At 36.3% G+C, this 18,996-nt stretch overlaps 1 protein-coding gene across 1 annotated transcript; it reads left to right on the top strand.

Moving 5' to 3' along the window:
* The first annotated feature begins 2,899 nt into the window (after positions 1-2,899).
* LOC122914388 (olfactory receptor 4C11-like) lies at positions 2,900-3,832 on the top strand. Its single transcript, XM_044261005.1, has one exon. It carries the CDS (start codon positions 2,900-2,902, stop codon positions 3,830-3,832), a length of 933 nt encoding a protein of 310 aa, XP_044116940.1.
* Positions 3,833-18,996: the final 15,164 nt, after the last annotated feature.

Below are 18,996 nucleotides of genomic sequence, written 5' to 3'. Positions count from 1 at the left end.
CTTAATTCTTTCATTGACTTTATGAATACTTATTATTAAATAGTACATTTTTTCTAGATGTCTGAATTCAGCAGTGAACAGATAAAGATTACATTCCTTATGTTGCTTCTTTAGAATGAATGCCACTCATATCTATTCTTATTTGAACTATACAAATCTTTCAGTCTGTATCTTTGTAAGATAGATGATAGGTAATAGATGATAGAAAGATAGATTGATTGATAGATATATGATGGGTAGACGGATGATAGAAATGTAGTAAATTGATAGGTAGAAGTATGGATGAATGGATGGACAGACATTGCTTTATCATACTTAAATGTTAGAATCTAGAGACAAGTTTTCACTCCTGTATGCTGAAGAGTTGGACAAAAAGCATATTTGGCAAACTCCTGAGAGTGTAGGGGACAGATAGTGAATGGCAGTGTGGTGGGGGCATGATGTGGTAAAGACCCCTGAGTCCAGAACTGTCTCTACAGTGACTCACCCTCTTACACAGACATTTAAATCCTACTCTAACCCTAGAAATTTTGCTGTTCCTGCAGCCTGTGTCAGAATACAGTTGTTATGTACCAGTAATATGCCAAAGCCAGTAATAAAACATCTACTAAGAGAAGGCCTTTAAGAAGCTTTATTTTGTTGCAACATCACTATGACAGATTTTCAACTACCAATGAGAATATTTTCAAAGGTAAGTCATCCTCCTAACTTTGATTCCAAGAAAACAATTTCCCCACGCTGAGGCTACTCATATGCTATCTCTTGTAAATACAGTTAATTCATATAACTCTTGTGTGTGTGTGTTTGTGATATTATTCAGCTGTTAATCTAAATATTACCATCTTCAACAGACAATCCTGAACCCTGCCTCTTTAAAACATATATTAGAAACCATTGCATATATATCTATTTCCCTTTGTTTGATGATTGCATAAAATACCATCCCTGAATCATTTTGCTTCCTTCTGGTGGGCATTGACGTTGTCTCTTACATTTGGTCAATATAGAAAGGATTGCTGTGATGATCTTCCTGCCCATAAGTGAGATTATTTGCAGCAAATGCAAATGCTAGACCTGTGTCTATGTGACATTGAAGTATCATCAATGCCAAAAATCACCCCAAGAGATATTATATCCCCTTAAACTCCTGCAAAGAATGTGTGGAATCAATTGTTCCAACATTATTTTCAGAACTGTTTGTTAAGAGACGTTTATCAAAACTGTCATTTGTTCTAATGCAATCAATAAAAAAATAACCTGACCAAAACAAAAACAAAAACAAAACAAACAAAAAGCATGTCATTTTGTTAATCTAAGTGAAAAGATAAATAATTGGATTTTAATGGAATGTATTTTTCTATGAAAGAAATTGATAATCTTTTCATATTATTCCTAATAAGAAGAGTTCCTTTGAGGTCAGTTCTTTTGCCCATTTTCATTTTAACTGTTTTTGTTTTTGTTTTTTTTAAATTTTCGTGATTTATTTAGAGAGAGCGAACACAAAAGCAGGGAAGAGGTATAGGAAGAAAGAGAGATAGAAATTTAAACAGGCTCCATCTCCAGCACAAAACCGAGCATGGGGCTGGATTCCAAAACCCTGAGATCATGACCTGGGTGGAAATAAAGAGTCAAATATTTAACCAGTTGAGCTACCCAGACACCATATGGATTGTGTTTTCAGTCTCTGAGATCCTTTTCTATTTGAGAAAATTATGCTTTTGTCTGCAGTACAGGTGGTGAATAGACTTAAATGCCTTGGCACTTACACATTTAATTATTCAATTATATGGAAAATATAAGTGATGAAGACAGAAAAGGATTTTTCCAGTTTGGTATAGATAAATTAATTTTCATTCTTTTCCTATTTCTATCTTTTACTGGGGCATGGGACTTGCAAGAACATGTGTTCCAAGAATCATATGATTAAGTTTTAGCTATGACCTGGAGTTTCTTTATCTCATTGTCTAAATCCCTGGTGCTTAAAATAACATGAAATTTGAAACAATATTTTGATTTATGCCAAACGTTCCCTATTTATCCTTTATTTTAGAATCAGTCTCTTTTTGCGTCTTAAGAAAATATGCAGGAAGACCCATCAAAATACTAGATGAAGTGAAGAATTCTACTTTGGACAACATAGGATAATGTAAAAAGTACAAAATGTTATGATAGAAGCTGAATTCACAACTATAAGCAACTATAAATTATAGAGAGTTAAAGTAAAAGGAAATAAATTTAGTCAATGGAACTGATCAAAATAAACTTAATAATGGACTAAACGAATTGACCAAACATTCACTGCTAAAATATTGCTTATTTCTCTCTCGTCCTTTTTCTCTCTTCCCCACACCCTGTCTCACTCTCTCTCTCATAGGTTTCATTAAACAAACAAACAAACAAAATATTAAAAGTTTCCATGTCATTTATTGAATGTTTAGAATATTTACTAGAAGATACTTTATAAATGTCTACCAAGTTCAAAAAAGAATGAAAGCACACTATGTATATCATGTATGAGTTTTCTCCTTTTTGCAACATTCTACATTAATGGGTCCATGATGTAAAATAAGGAAAGATATTCAGCTCAGAAAGATACTCTCTTTTAATAAATTCATCAAGTAAATGTTTATTATGTCTGAAAAATTGGGTACTTTCTCATTATTAATATATTTCCTTGTTTCCATAAGCAATCAGCTGAATAGAGAGTGAATAAATATTATGATCTCTGCATTATTCAAGGGAAAACAACACAGAAGATAAGGGATTACCCACTGGTAAGTGGCCCTTCCATGAACAATCATAAGGATTTGACCTCCACATGGAGTATTCATTTCCTAATATTTCCTTCTCTGCAGATTAATTATTTCTAACCAGCATTTTCTCCAGTTGGCTTGAAATAATGGAGCAAAATAACACTGTTACTGAGTTCATACTGCTAGGACTGACCCAAGATCCAATGAAAAAGAAGATGGTATTTGTAATATTCTTCATTTTTTATTCCGGAACTGTGGTAGGGAATTTGCTCATTATAGTGACCATCAAGTCCAGCCGGACACTTGGAAGTCCCATGTACTTTTTCCTATTTCATTTGTCCCTTGCTGATTCCTGCTTCTCAACTACAACAGCCCCAAGACTAATTGTGGACTCACTCTCTGCGCAAAGAACCATATCTTACCATGAGTGCATGACTCAAGTCTTTGCAATGCATTTCTTTGGCTCCATGGAGGTCTTTGTTCTCATCCTCATGGCTATTGATCGCTATGTGGCTATTTGTAAGCCCTTACATTACCCAACCATCATGAGACGGCAGGTTTGCACAATCCTGATCGCTCTTGCATGGGTAGGGGCTTTTATCCATTCCCTTGCTGAGCTAATGCCGGCCTTGAAATTGCCTTTCTGTGGACCCAATTTGATTAATCATTACTGCTGTGATTTGCAGCCCTTGCTAAAACTTGCTTGCATGGACACGTATATGATCAACCTAGAATGGGTGTCTAACAGTGGGAGCATTTGCACAGGCAGTTTTGTGTTTCTGATAATTTCATACACTGTCATCTTGCATTCACTGAGAAACCACAGTGCAGAGGGGAGGAGAAAAGCTCTCTCCACCTGCATTACTCACATCATCGTAGTAGTCTTATTCTTTGGTCCATGTGTATTCATATATGCACGCCCCCAGACCACTTTCCCTATGGACAAGATGGTGTCCGTATTTTATACTATTGGGACCCCTTTTCTCAACCCATTCATCTACACACTGAGGAATGCAGAAGTGAAAAATGCCATGAGAAAGCTATGGCATATCACAACTACCTCAGAAAGCAAGAGGTGAAGTGAGGGTTTTTGTTGATTCTTTAATCTGTACAGATATCAAATATAATAGTGTATATCCTCACTTGTCCAACATACTCTATTACAATGCACCTGATTTCCTTAATTTTTACTGTACTTCTGCCCTCAAACTTGTAGCTTCCCTCATAATGCCAGCCAGGTTCTTACCTCTCCTGAGAGTTCACTTCTGACATTGTTGATTATGAAATACTCACATTTCAGTCTACACTCTGGTTTGATAAGAAGAAAGATACTTACACAATCACAACTGTTCAAACAATGAGTATTCATCAATAAAAAAGAGCATATTCTCTAAGGTTTGTAATTCCCTCTATAGAAAATTTCAAATAAGGTATTTCTTGAACACATCAGAGCAAAGGAACTAAGTATGTGTGTCAAGAATTATTTTTATTATATCATTCGTTCATTTAAAAAATTTCCATAATGGTGAACCCCACACCAGAAGGTATATATATATAATTTATTAATCATAATACATTATTATTACTATTCTCCTTATTTTTTCCTTTGACAATCAGGATAATTGAAGCATTATGTATGGAATTTTTTTTTAATGTAGCATTACATGGACTGGAGATATTCAGCTAAGTTGTATGATTTGTATATATGAGCCACAAGGGAATTCTGCAACTCTAAAAGGAAAAGATGCAAAATAATGTATGTTGTCAAAACTAAATAATAATATAAAATACATCATAGGTAAATCATATTTTTTGAGACTGATGTACAGAAAAGTAGAACCCAGCTTGATAGGGGGAGGGGAAGCATATTATTTCATTCACTGCTGTTTTATAAATGGAGTAAAAGAAATTACCAGAGGCATTCAGAAATACTCACTTGAATATCTCTAGTTAATGGAGTTGGAATGAACCTGCTTTTGCAGCAGGAAGCTACTTTGTTTCTCTGTTTGTCCCTTCCTTGTAAAGTGGTAATGTGGATTGACAAGGTAGAATTGCCAGTAGAATTTTACTGTTCATAGTTAACAAAGCAGATTAGCAACCATGCCTTGAATATGTGCATTCCAGGGGTATTGTCATGAATTGTTAACTCATTGATTTCAGAGAGTACAAGAGTGTTAATTCAAAGGTGTACATGCCCTTGAATACCAGCATTATCTACAATAGCAAAACTAAGGACACAGCCCAAGTTACCATTGAATAATGAACGGAAAAGACATGGGGTATATATTATCAACCATTAAAAAGAATGAGATCGTGCCATTTGCAATGATGAGGTTTGAGCTAGAGACTGTTAGGCTAAGCTAATCAAGTCAGTCAAGGAAAGAGAAATACCACATGATTTCACTCATGTGGAAATTAAGAAAACAATGAGTATAGGGAAAAACAGAGAGAGGTGGGCAAATCAAAAAATGGGTTATTAACTATAGAAAACAACCAGATGGTTACCAGAAGGGAGGTGTCTAGAAGGAGGGGTTAAATAGGTGATGGGGATTAATGACTGGACATGTCGTGATGAGCACTTGGTATGGTATGTAAGTGCTAAATCTCTAAATTGTACACCTGGAAATCATACTACATTCTATGTTAACTAACTGTAATTGAAATAAAAACTTGAAAAATAAATAAAAAATAAAATTCATTACTTTCAGTGGATTCAATTTTATCACATCCTTAGTAACTGTTACAAGATTCCATTTTATTTTTAATGCTGTTGCCCATTATTTACCTGGAAAAACCTTTCTAATATCAATAGTTTCCTCTTGTCAAAGTTATTTTAAAATACATTCATTGGAGTGTCATGTTTTCAATCTTCTCACTACTTTTTGATTTCTAGGTTATTCTGAAGTTAATGACTGTACTAGTGTCCAAAGTCAGCATGTTGATGTACAAAAATTATATATATTCAGTTATACAAATTGATTTTTGATGTACATATAATATGAAAATATCAAGACAATCTAAGTAATTAGCACGTCTATCTTCTCTATATAGTTACTAGTGTGTGTGTGTGTGTGTGTGTGTGTGTAGGAAGTTTTAATTTAAATCTATCCTGGTTGCAATTTCAAATATTCATTATGGAGTTGTTAATAATAGTGAGCATGCTATATATTAGATTTCTAGAACTTATTCATTCTACATAACTGAGGCCTTGCACAGTTTGGCAGCATCTCTCCATTTTTCTCAGTCCCTGGTCCCTGGTAACCACCACTGTACTCTCTGTTTCAGCAACTGAACTAGACCATTTCCACATATAAGTGAGATCATGCATAAGCAATTCGATTTAACAGACAGCAACTGTTTTTAAGTGATGCCTACATGAAAAGTCCAAGCATAAATAAATTTTGATTTATTTTTGTAGTCCAAATCATAGTTCTGATCATATAATAGCTACATCATCACTTCTCCCTTAACATACTTTTGAGATCATTTGCTATTCTTTTCAAGTATACCACAAATTTAATTGTGCATTTTCAGGAAAATAAAATATTCCATTAAATAAATATATCAATTTTGAATGAACACCTATTATATAAAAGCATTGGGATATAAAAAAAATCTTCGAATTAAGGACATGAAATAGTACATTTTTAAGAAAAATCATAAAGAGTAGACTGCAAATTATGCAATTATACATATACAGACATTAAAACACAACCCAACTTTCAATTAGGATAAAACAGAGTTAATGAGCAGTATAAAAAATTAGAAATGAGATGATTTCTATTGTTTTCTATAAAGCAAAGAGACCTAAAACAATTCATGCATCCTTTGGTAATGTAATGTTACAATAATAAAGCTTATTACATTGAAAAAAAAAATAGTGAGATCCTGCAGTATTTCTCTTTCTGTGTCTTTCTTGTTTCACTTAACATCAAGACCTCCAGTGCCATCCAGCTCTGATTTGTTACTGCAAATGGCAGAATTTTCCTCTTTTTAATGTCTGAATAATGAAGATCTCACATTTTCTTTCTTGATTCTTCAGTGAGGGATGAAGTTGTATCTATACCTTGGCTTCTGTGAGTAACAATGCATTGAACTCATGAATGCAGATAGCCTTTCACAATCATGATTTCAGATCCTTTAGATATATACACAACATTAGGATTGATGAATGGCAGTTCTACTTTCAATTTTTTGAAGAACCAGTATATTCTGTATAATGACTGCACCAATTTATATGCCTATCAGTAGGGTATATGGGATCCCTTGATTCCACATCCTCACCAATATTTCATGTCTCTTATCTTCTCAATAACAGTCCAACAAAGGTGATGTGATAATGGTTTTCATTTGCATTTCCCTGATGATGAGTGCTGTTGAGCACACTTTAAGGCATCTGTTCACCATTTGTAAGTCTTTGAGAAATGTCCACTTGGTCCCTCTGCTCATTGTGTAATCAGAGAGATGAAGGAAATTGCCATAGCTTCTGCTCCATTTTCCTATGAGCCTGAAATTGCTCTAAAAAGAGTCCATTATTTAAAAAGATGTTAAGAAGAATAGAAAAGTGAATATTAGACAAAAATATTCTACTCAGAAAAATATAGAAGAGAAAGAAAATAAGTTACAAAGGGGAGAAAAAAAGCAAACTTCAATAATATGAACTGACTCCCAAATATGTAATAATTACATTAAATGCCAATACAATGTACAAAGGCAGAAGTTGACAGAACAGACAGAATAATCTTCAGCAAGAAAAGTAAAGGACTGATACACACATCAATATGATAGATCCCGGAACAAAGAAACCACGCACTATGATTAAATGCTGTGATTCAATGTACAGAAAGTTATAGAATAGACAATACTAAAACGGAGTGATACAAATCAGGACAATAGTTGCATCTGAGGCAATTAACTGAAAAGGAGCATGACAGAACTTTCTGGGTTGATGAAAGTATTCTATGTCTTGAATTTCTTAATGGCTATGTGAGTATATACATTTCTAAAAACTAATCAAACCGGGGTGCCTGGGTGGCTCAGTGGGTTAAGCCACTGTCTTCGGCTCAGGTCATGATCCCAGCATCCTGGGATCGAGCCCTGCATCGGGCTCTCTGCTCAGCAGGGAGCCTGCTTCCCTCTCTCTCACTCTCTGCCTGCCTCTCTGCCTACTTGTGATCTCTCTCTGTCAAATAAATAAATTTAAAAAATCTTAAAAAAAAAAAAACTAACCAAACCATATACTTAAAAGATCTGCATTTCATTATGTTTAAAATTTATCTCAGAAAAATAATTGTATTACTACACACAAAAAACAAAAAACAAAACACAAAACAAAACAAAAAAATCTTTACCAATATATCTAAGCATCACCCCAACAACTCCTGAATAAAAAAGCCTTTCTTTTTTTTTCTTTTTTATTTTTTTTTATAAACATATAATATATTTTTATCCCCAGAGGTACAGGTCTGTGAATCGCCAGGTTTACACACTTCACAGCACTCACCATAGCACATACCCTCCCCAATGTCCATAACCCCATGAAAAAGCCTTTCAAATTTAGTGATCATTTCTGGGGATGGGGAAACAGAACAGTGATTGTCATTAAGAATTTCACTCCCATGAGCGGAAGATTACAAATATTTTACTGAAAATTAGTATATCAGTTACTCTGAATGGTGGCCTTAGATTTCACAAAAGTGAAAAATGTTTGTAATGAAAATTATGTCATTAACAAAGTGTAAAGCCAACCCACAAACTGAGAGAAAATACTTGCAAATCATGTTTAAGATAAGGAACTTTTTTGCAGTTTTCATAAAGAACTTGTTAATACTACTTAATAATAAAAAGGCAACAACCCAACTTAAAACTGGCCAAATATCCGAGTAAGCATATCTCCATAAAAATACTCAAATGGTCAAAAGAATGTGAAAAGATGTTTAACCCCTTTAGGTAATAGGAAATACAAACCTCATCCATAATGAGATACCACTTTCCACACACTAGGATGTCTAGAAAAAAAAAAATGAGTAGCAAGTTTTATTGAGGTGGTAGAGTTATTGGAATTGTCATAAATTGCTGATGGTAATGTGAAATGGTGCAACTGCTTTGGAAAGCAATGTGTCAGCTCCTCAAAAGTTTAAACATATAATAGCAATGTCCTAGCAATTCTATTTACTCTTATGTATCTACCTAAGGGAAACTAAACATATATACACACAAAAACTTGTACACGATTGTTCATTGCATCATTATTCATAGTAGCTAAAATGGGGGAACAATCTACATGCCAATCAACTGATGCATGTGTAAATTATATACTCATAAACTAGACTGTAACTATTCTACAAGGTGAATAAAACTTATGCTAAGAACATCACCCTAAATGAAAGAAACAGGTTAAAAAAGAAAACATACCATATAATTCCTTTTATTTGAAATGCCTTGAAAAGCTAATCTATAATGAAGGAAAGGAGATTAGGGGACCCCTTGGTGGCTCAGTCTTTTCAGTCACAGACTCTTGATTTCTGCTCAGGTCATGATCTCATTTATGGTCATGGGATCAAGCCCAGTTGTGCTTTGTATTCAGTGTGGAGTCAGCTGAAGAGATTGTCTTTCTCCTTCTACCCGTCCCCCAGTGCTGCAAATGGGAGCTCTCTTTCTCTATTTTTAAAACAAAGGAAAATTAGTACTTGGATTGTTTCACAGCCTTCTATACTAAAAACCATTAAACTCTATACTTTAAATACATGAATGGTATAGTACGTGGAATATATCTCACTGACAAGGCAAAGCAGGAAAGAGGCAAATACCCATGGGGTGAAGGTGAATGTCACCTGGCCAGTCAAGCAACTAGAGCTAATAGCTGAATGTAAGGCAGATCAAGCCTGAAACCCAGGTAATAATGTGGCACCACATTCCTCCCTTCTCCGGCTGATAGGCATAGATGCCTTAGCATTGCCCTGCATTTCATCATAATACTACGAGACTGTAGATGAACTGAGTTATGGAAACTATTCTCCATCTTTAGGGTACTCAAGGGCCTTATTTGCCAAGACTTTCATAGGGCCACTTCTGAAATCCTACCCACAGATATTCCCTGCTGCTGCTGAAGTAGTAGATACTGTGTGACATGATTAGAACCTAATATGCCCTGCAGATTTCCCATCAAGCTTGCTTTCTGCTTTAAAGGCTCCTGCTGCAAATTTTGGGTTTTGTTTTTTTGATTTTGTTTTTGTTTGTTTGCTTGTTTGGGTTTTTTATTGTTTGTTTGTTTGTTTTTTCCCACTATAACTTCAGGAAGTGTTCAGTGACATGGGGAGATGGCAGTGCAAATGGCCGGCTTGGGGGTTGCACTTTAGCCAGTGGGAAAAGTAAGTCAATGGCTAATTTCCCCTGTTTATGGCTATTTGGAAAAGGAACATACAGACTCTCTTAAAAAGTCCAGCGAGATCAAGAAATCAGCTGTGTAAGTGAGGAAACTAGCCAGGGATATGCAGCTTATAAGTTCCTCTAAGAATAGAAATGGGTAAGAGTCTGACATTTTGGACACTGTACAAAAACAAAAACAACAACAAAAAAAGGAAGGAGCTTTGATGAAAATGGAAGGGTAAAGAAAAAAAAGCAAAAAGGAGGTGAAAGGGAAAAGTAGGTATAGTAGAGGAATAACAAAGGATGTTAGCGGTCAAGATCAATATCAATGGCTTACAATCAAAACGTAGAAGCATGGAAGCTTGCATTACAATTTCTCCCAGGTATAAACTAGAAGTCAATTTCCCAACAATTTTTCCAGAAATCAACAGATTTAATTAAGAAAAGCAGTGAACATCAATGGCATTATGGAATTAACACTTTTCCAATCAAATGGAACTTTCAAAAGAGTAAAAGAAATAAAATTCAATAGAGAAAGAACCCCAAATAGACATTTAGTATATCCACTATGCTAAACATGTATCATCTATATATATTTAACAACATGAAGTCCATGAACAAGATATCAATCATAAAACAATTACTTCTGTTTACAGAAATGTTTTGGATTCATGTTTGGTCCTAAATGCAACAATTGATTGGTTTTTAAATTTAGCAAATAAAAAAAAATTAAAATTTTAGCAGGTTGAAAGACATCCTGGAACTAGCTCTTTTGTTCATTGGATGTCATCTTTTTAAAAATTAAAAGGCGGGACACCTGGGTGGCTCAGTTGGTTAAACCGCTGCCTTTGGCTCAGGTCATGATCCCAAGATCCTGGGATCGAGTCCCGCATCGGGCTCCTTGCTCGGCAGGGAGCCTGCTTCTCTCACTGCCTCTGCCTGCCTCTCTGGCTGCTTGTGTGTACTCTCTATCTCTGGCAAATAAATAAAATCTTTAAAAAAAAATTAAAAGGCAATACATGGCCTAGGGGGAAATAAAAACATATGTATAGTCACACACACTTATGTATAAGCATTATTTAACATCTTAATTTAATTTTATTTTTTTCAGTGTTCCAAGATTCATTGTTTATGCACCACACCAATGACCCCGCGATTTCACTACAGATTTAGTGAAAAGAAGGGCCATATGTACCCCAATATTCATAACAGTAATGGCCATGATCATTGAACTGGGGAAAGAGCCAACATGCCCTTCAACAGATGTATAAGCATTTTATATTATATAAAAAATACATATTCAATTTCACATATAAACTATACATAAATATATACTTTATATTTAATATTTTGTGTAAGCCATGTATATACAAAAAGACCTATATCTAGAACATATAACCACACTTACAGTTTACTAATAAGAAACACAGAACTATTATTTTTATGTTGTACACGAGACTTGATAAGAAATTTAAAAAAATATACAAATGCGGGATTTTAGGGTAGTTATATTTTTAACTTTTAAGGAAATTCCGTATGTTTTCTAGAGCGGCTCCATCACTTTGCTTTCCCACTGACAGTGAGAGGGTGTTGCCCTTTCTCCACACCCTTGCCAACATGCCTTATTTTTTGTATTGTTGATTTTAGCCATTCTGGCAAGTATGATGAGATATCTTACAGTAGTTTTTATTTGTATTTCCTTGATGTTCAGTAATGCTGAGCATCTTTTCATGTGTCTGTTAACCTTCCCAGTGTCTTCCTTTGAGAAATGTTTATTCAAGTCCACTGACCCTTTGAATCGGATTACTTGTTTTTGATTGTTGAGATTTTGAGGTTCTATATATACTTTAGATGTGACCTTACAATCCAGAAATTGCAGTACTACCAGGTATTTGCAGAAAGAATACAGAAAAAAACAAGAATACTTATTTTTTTTTTTTTTTTTTATCTATTTGACAGAGATCACAAGTAGGCAGAAGGCAGGCAGAGACAGAGGGGGAAGCAGGCCCCCCGCCAAGCAGAGAGCCGGATGCGGGGCCGATCCCAGGACCCTGAGATCACGACCCAAGCCGAAGGCAGAGGCTTAAACCACTGAGCCACCCAGGCGCCCCAACAAGTACTTATTCAAAGGGACACATCCACCCTGATATTTATAACTGGATTATTTACAAAGGCCAATTATGGACACAGCCTGAATATATAGCAAATGATGAATGGATAAATGGGAAATCATCAAGATAAAAACCATCTGCGGAGCAAATGACACAGTGAACAAAACTAAGAGGCAACCCATGGAATGGGAGAAGATATTTGCAAATGACATAACAGAAAAACAGTTGGTATCTAACCTCAATAAACAACTTCTCAAACTCAACACCCTCAAACCAACTAATCTCATCAAGAAATGGGCAGAAGACATGAACAGACACTTCTCTAAAGAAGATTTACAACAATATCTGGTGCATGATAAATAAATAATAAAACAAACAAAAAAAGGAAAGTATAAAGGCATGTGAATAAAGTTTAAAAAAATGTAGAGCAAAAAATACTCGGTTGAAGGATTTTTTTCATTTTTTTATCTAATTCAGACTTTGAAACTTCAAGCTAGATCTCTTCAAGAAACCACAATTTGTTTGAACTCCTGCTTAAAAAGCATGATGAGAAAGTAATTGTAACTGTCATTCTCAGTAATGAAACAAATAGCTTACCTTGATACTCTTCTTGCTATCAACACATATCATCATATGATTAGGAGCTGTTCTTTTTATTAGTTAATTTTTAATTAGTTAATTTTTGGTAACATTACATTATGAAAGGTTTTTTTAAATACATGGCTACATCACACACACACACAAAAAAAAAAAAAAGAGAGAGAGAGAGAGAAAGAAAAAAAAAAAAGCCTTCAGGTTAAAGATATTCCACTTATTCCTTCCACCTATCACTCATTAATCAACAGAAATTACTTGAACCCAAAGAATGTATCAGACACATTAATGGTTCCTAGGCCTTCAATGATAAATAAGGAGGAACCCAGGTCTTGTCTTTACAGAGCTTCAAACCCACTGACAGACACCCAGAGGGGAGCACTCGAAAGTGACAACACCTTGTTATATATGCTAAGGTAGCAGCTTCACAGTGTCCTGTGAGCATGTTTGAGGGACACACAACAAAGGCTGGAGGATTCAGGAAAGGTTCCAAGATGAAAAGACATACAAAATAGAACCTGAAAGATGGAACTAAGTCATTAGATGGAATCAAGTCAGCAGTGTACATATGTTCACATCATTTGGTGTACGAGTATTTGTGCAAGAGAGAATACATAATGAATGCCAGGGGGTGAAAATCAGTATGCAGGAAACCTCATGAATTCAGTGTGGCGATAGTTGTTGATTCATCTATTCGATCAACAATTATTTATTGTACTATCATTGTGTGCCATGCAAATTGCTAGACAACAAGCTTATAAAAGGTAAAAATATGAACTTGGAGAGACAGTGAAAGGACCTCTTCCCCCTTCCCCTTGCTTAAACAACCCTCCTTTGTTTTAACGGCCCTATGGCTTAAAAAAGGCAACAACATGTTGCAAAAGCGATAAGTACACTTGCAAAAGATATGCTGGGAGACCAGCCTCCTAGCCACGTTCGCCTAGTCACGTAGGCAGGATGCTTCTCTGCTGAGTAATGAAGACCTTGTATCCCCCCTCCCGCGCGCACCAAGTATGTCTTTACATTCAAACCAGCCAATGAGAACCTTGTAACTATGCTTCTGCTTCTGTACGAATGCTTCCGCCTCCCGAAACCCCATAAAAAGGCCCTGAACAAAGGGCTGGCGCGCGAGTCCTCTTAAGACTTGATCGCCCGCAGGTACCTGTGACTACTCTATAAACCTCGTGCTGTTTGCATCTGATCTGTGGTCTCGGCTCGGTTTTTGGGTCCCGGGGTCTCCTCCTGAGGAGAGGTCCATTCCGGGGTGCTTAAACCCGGGGGGGGGATCTTTCAACAGGAACAGAGAAGATGATGAAGAGTCTCATAATCCTGCTAAGAATTACTGCTAATACCCTGAGGCACACATTGGAAAACCTTTGATCCATCAAGTGATGCAGTCTGATTTCAGATTGGGATGATTACTGTATGGGTCATCAGTGTGGGAAATGGAATGAAGGAAACAAGAGTGACATCACAATGTTACTGAAATGACATGGGTGTGAAAAGAAGGAACCCTGAAGTCTGGTGGTGCCAGTGAGGATGCAGAATGTGGTAGACACTGCTGTGTCCAGCCCCACTTCCTAGCTGCTCTGTGTCTGGACTATTAAGGGCTCAGAGCTCAGTGCCCCACCTTCTGTAGAGTTGCCCCAGGACAAAATTATAGGCCATGCCCACAATCCCAGGACCCATAAGAGACCAATGAATGACAGACTGGTCCCGTTGCCTCAGTAGGAACTAGTCTTATATTACAATATATATCCCAGAGTTCTCATGGTGGCAGGATAAAGCCAAGACCCAACTGGGACCATAACCTTCTTCTTGTACTGCAGTCAGCTTCTCTCATCCCTTGTCCTTAGAAATCACTTTCATGAAAATACTCAACTGAGAATCTACTTCGGGAAACCAAACTACCAAAAAGATAGAAGATTTTAAGAAATATTCAAGGAAATAAACAAAAGAAATTGACATGGGATGAAGATTTAAGAAATAAGTCATAGAGAAAAACTAGATTCTTCCTTAGATGCCTGGGAGGATGAGGGAACAGAGAAGATGAGTCTTTGCCAGTTTTAGTGGCTTCTCCCTCTTAATCTAAGGGCGATTAACTAACTCTACATTGCCTAAGGAAACTTTAATGCTCCCCTCCCAGGCTGTAGCTTTAAAAGGAGGGGCTGATTCTCCTCAGGACCTACCCCCCAATACCCTGTTTACTCTTAGACATATAACTAAGACATGAGTCCCAGCATATCTCAAAAGCTGAGGTTTCAACTGTGACTGACCCATGAGGAGCACACCACATTCCAAAGTAATGATGTGCTTTCTAATTTAAAAGGACAGAAATAGAATAATCATGGAAGAAGCATAAAATTCACTCAAGCCAAATTTATTGATACGGGTTCACTAAAAAGAGATTCTTCATTTAATATTGTAGCTGGAGAACTGAGTAAAAGTTAACAATTTTTCTGCTTGGAGCCTGAAATATAGACCAAATGTGACCCATATTAAGCAAATTAGAATTTGACCTGACTTGATTCTAGGAAAGGGAGAGATTTAAAGGCATAGGGAGATTGGAATGTTAGAATGGATTCATCATTTGAGATCTGCTTAACCTCCCTGGGAGGGTCCAGAAGACATATCTTTTATCATGACTGTGAGAAATTTGTCATGTTAGTCCCAGCACCCTTGAAAACATTTTTGTTTTCACTGTATTTTTGTAGGCCAGTCCATTAGTGTCACTGAACTGGGAAGTCCCAGTGGAAAGGAAGATCTTTTACTCCATATAATAGTTGCCAAGTGGTAGCACTCAAGTTCCTTAAAGGCAAAGTAAGCATGCTTCCCATAGAGGACAGAAGACTCAATACAACAATCAGAATAATCAGTACACTTCCAATGAGGTAGGCACGTGCTGTGATGAGCATTGGATGCTCATCATTAATAAATCGTTAAAAATTATACCAAAAATTATGAGCATTGGATGCTCATAATTAATAAATTGTTATAAACTATACCAAAAACTAATTATGTACTATACAGTGGCTAACTGAACATAAAAAAAGTATATTTATGATGAACACTGAGTAATGTAGAGAATTACTGAATTATTACATTGATTATCAGAAAGTAGTAGAACACCATATGATAACTGTACTGGAATTAATCTTTTTTTTTTTAAATAAAATACACTAAAAAAAAAAATCCCCCCTGCCCTGCAAGAAAAAGAATGTTGGCTAGTTTTCGCCAGTGATCCTTGAAGTTAAATATAGAGAAAGCCTATTCAAGTCTTTCTTGACCACGGTTAGCAAAAAAAAGTCTAGGCAAAGTAAACACAATTTTAACATTTTTATTTTATTTTTATTGTATTATGTTAGTCACCATACAATACATTAGTTTTTGATGTAGTGTTCCAAGATTCATTGTTTACATATAACACCCAGTGCTCCATGCACTATATGCCCTTCTTAGTAACCACCAAAGGCTCACCCATCCCCCATCCCATTCCCTCTAAAACCCTCATTTTGTTTCTCAGAATCCAACGTCTTTCATGGTTCAACACCCCCCCACCATTTTCTTATCCTTCTCCTAATGTTCTTCATGTTATTCCTTAAGTTCCACAAATAAGAGAAATCATATGATAATTGACTTTCTCTGCTTTACTTATTTCACTTAGCATAATCTCCTCTAGTCCAATCCATGTTGTTGTAAAAGTTGGGTATTCATTCTTTCTGATGGCTCAGAGATATTCCATTGGATATATAGACCACACCTTCTTTAACCATTCTTCTGTTGAAGGGCATCTAGGCTCTTTGCACATTTTGGCTATTGTGGAGTTGTTACTGTGAACATTGGAGTACAGATGGCCCTTCTTTTCACTACATCTGAATCTTTGGAGTAAATATCCAGTTGTGCAATTGCTGAGTCATAGGGTATCTGTATTTTTAAATTTTTGAGGAACCTCTACACTGTTTTCCAAAGTGGCTGTATCAATTTGCATTCCCACAAATAGTTTAATAGGGTTCCCCTTTCTCCACATCCTCTTCAGCATTTGTTGTTTCCTGCATGTTAATTTTTGCCATTCTACCTGGTGTTAAGTGGTATCTCACTGTGGTTTTTATTTGCAATTCCCTGATGGCTAATGATGATGAACATTTTTTTTGTGCATCTGCTAGTCATTTGTATGTGACTTTTCCAGAATTCTAACTTAATCATAAAAGCAGAGATCCATGGCCTCATAATCAATTCCCAGATGGGACCCAGTTTATAGACTCAAAATTCCATGAATAAAGGGGGGATTGGATCTCCTTCAGAAGGGACCTTGGGACATGGCTAAAAATGACTTAAAATAATCTTTTCCTTGACTTTCTCCAAGAGGCCTAAAGCCTATTTTTTTTTCTCAAATTGTGCATTGGAGCAAAGAAAATAAGCAGCTATTTCAGGAAATCCTGGACACTCTCTTTGACCTGAAATTGATTCCTAGAAACCCATGACAGAAGTATGATCCATCTGTCACAGCAGTAGCTTACAGAGGACAATGTCGTCATTGGAGTTTTAGTTCAGACCTACCTTGCACCGGGTCCAGTAGGTCACTGAACAAATTCCATGGTTACCTTCCCAGCTCTAGAATGCATGATTTGAATAGACATACTTTGCAATGGCAGAATCCCCACATTGGTTCCCTGGCATGTGAACAGAAGGCTATTGTGGCAAAAAGCCAAGTGGGAGTCTCTAGAACTACCTGTACTTAGGAAAAGAGTTCTCCAAAAGTGATACCACATTCCTGGAGGAATCCGAGATTAGTGCCATCATCAAGGACTTGAAAGATGAAGAGGTGGTGATTCCCAAAACATAAACATTTAACTCACTTATTTGCCCTTCCCAGGAGATAGATGGATTTTGGAGAATGACAGTGGATATTTATAAGCTTAACCAGGTGGAAACTCCAGCAATTTAAGACAGTTGTACCAGATGTGGTTTCCTTGCTTGAAGAAATTAGGAGACTCTCTCTTACCAGGTAAGCAACAAGTTACTTGATAATTGCATCTTATCTCCTTTTCAGTAAGCATCAACAGAAGCAGTGTGATTTCAGCTTGCAAAGTCAGAAATAGGTCTTCACTGCCTCCTCAGGGGTGTTTCACTTTTCCAACACTATGTCATATTTTATTTCATAGGGAACTCTGTTGTTTCTCATTCTAAAAGATATCCATATATGTCCATTATATCGATGACATTATGCTGAGTGGTTCTAATGCTCAAGACTTAACTACTTTAGATTTAGTGATAAGACTTCTGAGTCAGAGGTTGGAAAACAAATACAATTAAAATTCAGGGAACTGAAACTCAGTGAAATCTCCATGGCCCCAGTGATATAAAGAGTATCAAGATATTTCCTTTGATGGAAAAATAAAATAGGATAAAAACATAGAGGGAAAAAGATCATAAGACACTCTTAATTATAGAGAAAACTTGAAGGTTGCTGCAGGGGAGGTGAGTGGGGTATGGGGTAATTGGATGGTGTCCTTTAAGAGGGCAACTGATGTAATGAGCACTGACCCCTATATACCACTGATGAATCACTAAATTCTGTCCCAAAATTAAGAATACATAACTTTAAATAAAACCAAAGAAAACTACAACAATAATGATATCCCTTTTATGGGAAAGGGCTATCTTATTCCATTGCTCTCCTCTAACACCAAAAACTGCGCAATACCCAGTCAGCCTCTTAGGACTGGGGAGGTAGCAGGTACTTCATATGCATGATTTACTCTGGGGTAATTATCAAGTGACTCAAAAAGCTACTAGTTTGCGTGAAGCTCAGAAAAAAGAAAAGGTTCTACCACAGATCCAGGCTCTGTCCCAAGCTTCTATTCAAGGTGGGTTTTAAGAATTCATCACATCACATCCTACAATGCTTGATGTGTCAAGAAGAAAAGGATGTTGGAGTCTTTGGCAGTACTCCATACATGAATTGCACTGCAGGTCCTCAGGATTTGGGAACAAATTTCTGCCATTCTCTGCAGACAATCACTCTCTTTTTGAGAAATGGCCCTTGACCTGCTACTGGGCCTTAGTAGACACTAAACACCTAACCATGGATCATCAAATGTCTGTGAAACCTGAACTTCTCATCATGAACTTGGTGTTTTCTGACTCATAGAACCATAAAGTTGGGTGAG

This window comes from Neovison vison, chromosome 7 (genome assembly GCF_020171115.1).
Source record: "Neovison vison isolate M4711 chromosome 7, ASM_NN_V1, whole genome shotgun sequence".
In the NCBI taxonomy this organism is placed as follows: Eukaryota; Metazoa; Chordata; class Mammalia; order Carnivora; family Mustelidae; genus Neogale; species Neogale vison.
Note: the sequence above shows the minus strand (reverse complement) of the source record. Positions and strands in the feature narration are given on the sequence as shown.

Excerpts from the sequence above, each read along its gene's own strand:
- LOC122914388 (XM_044261005.1), top strand. The coding sequence starts at position 2,900 with ATGGAGCAAAATAACACTGTTACTGAGTTCATACTGCTAGGACTGACC.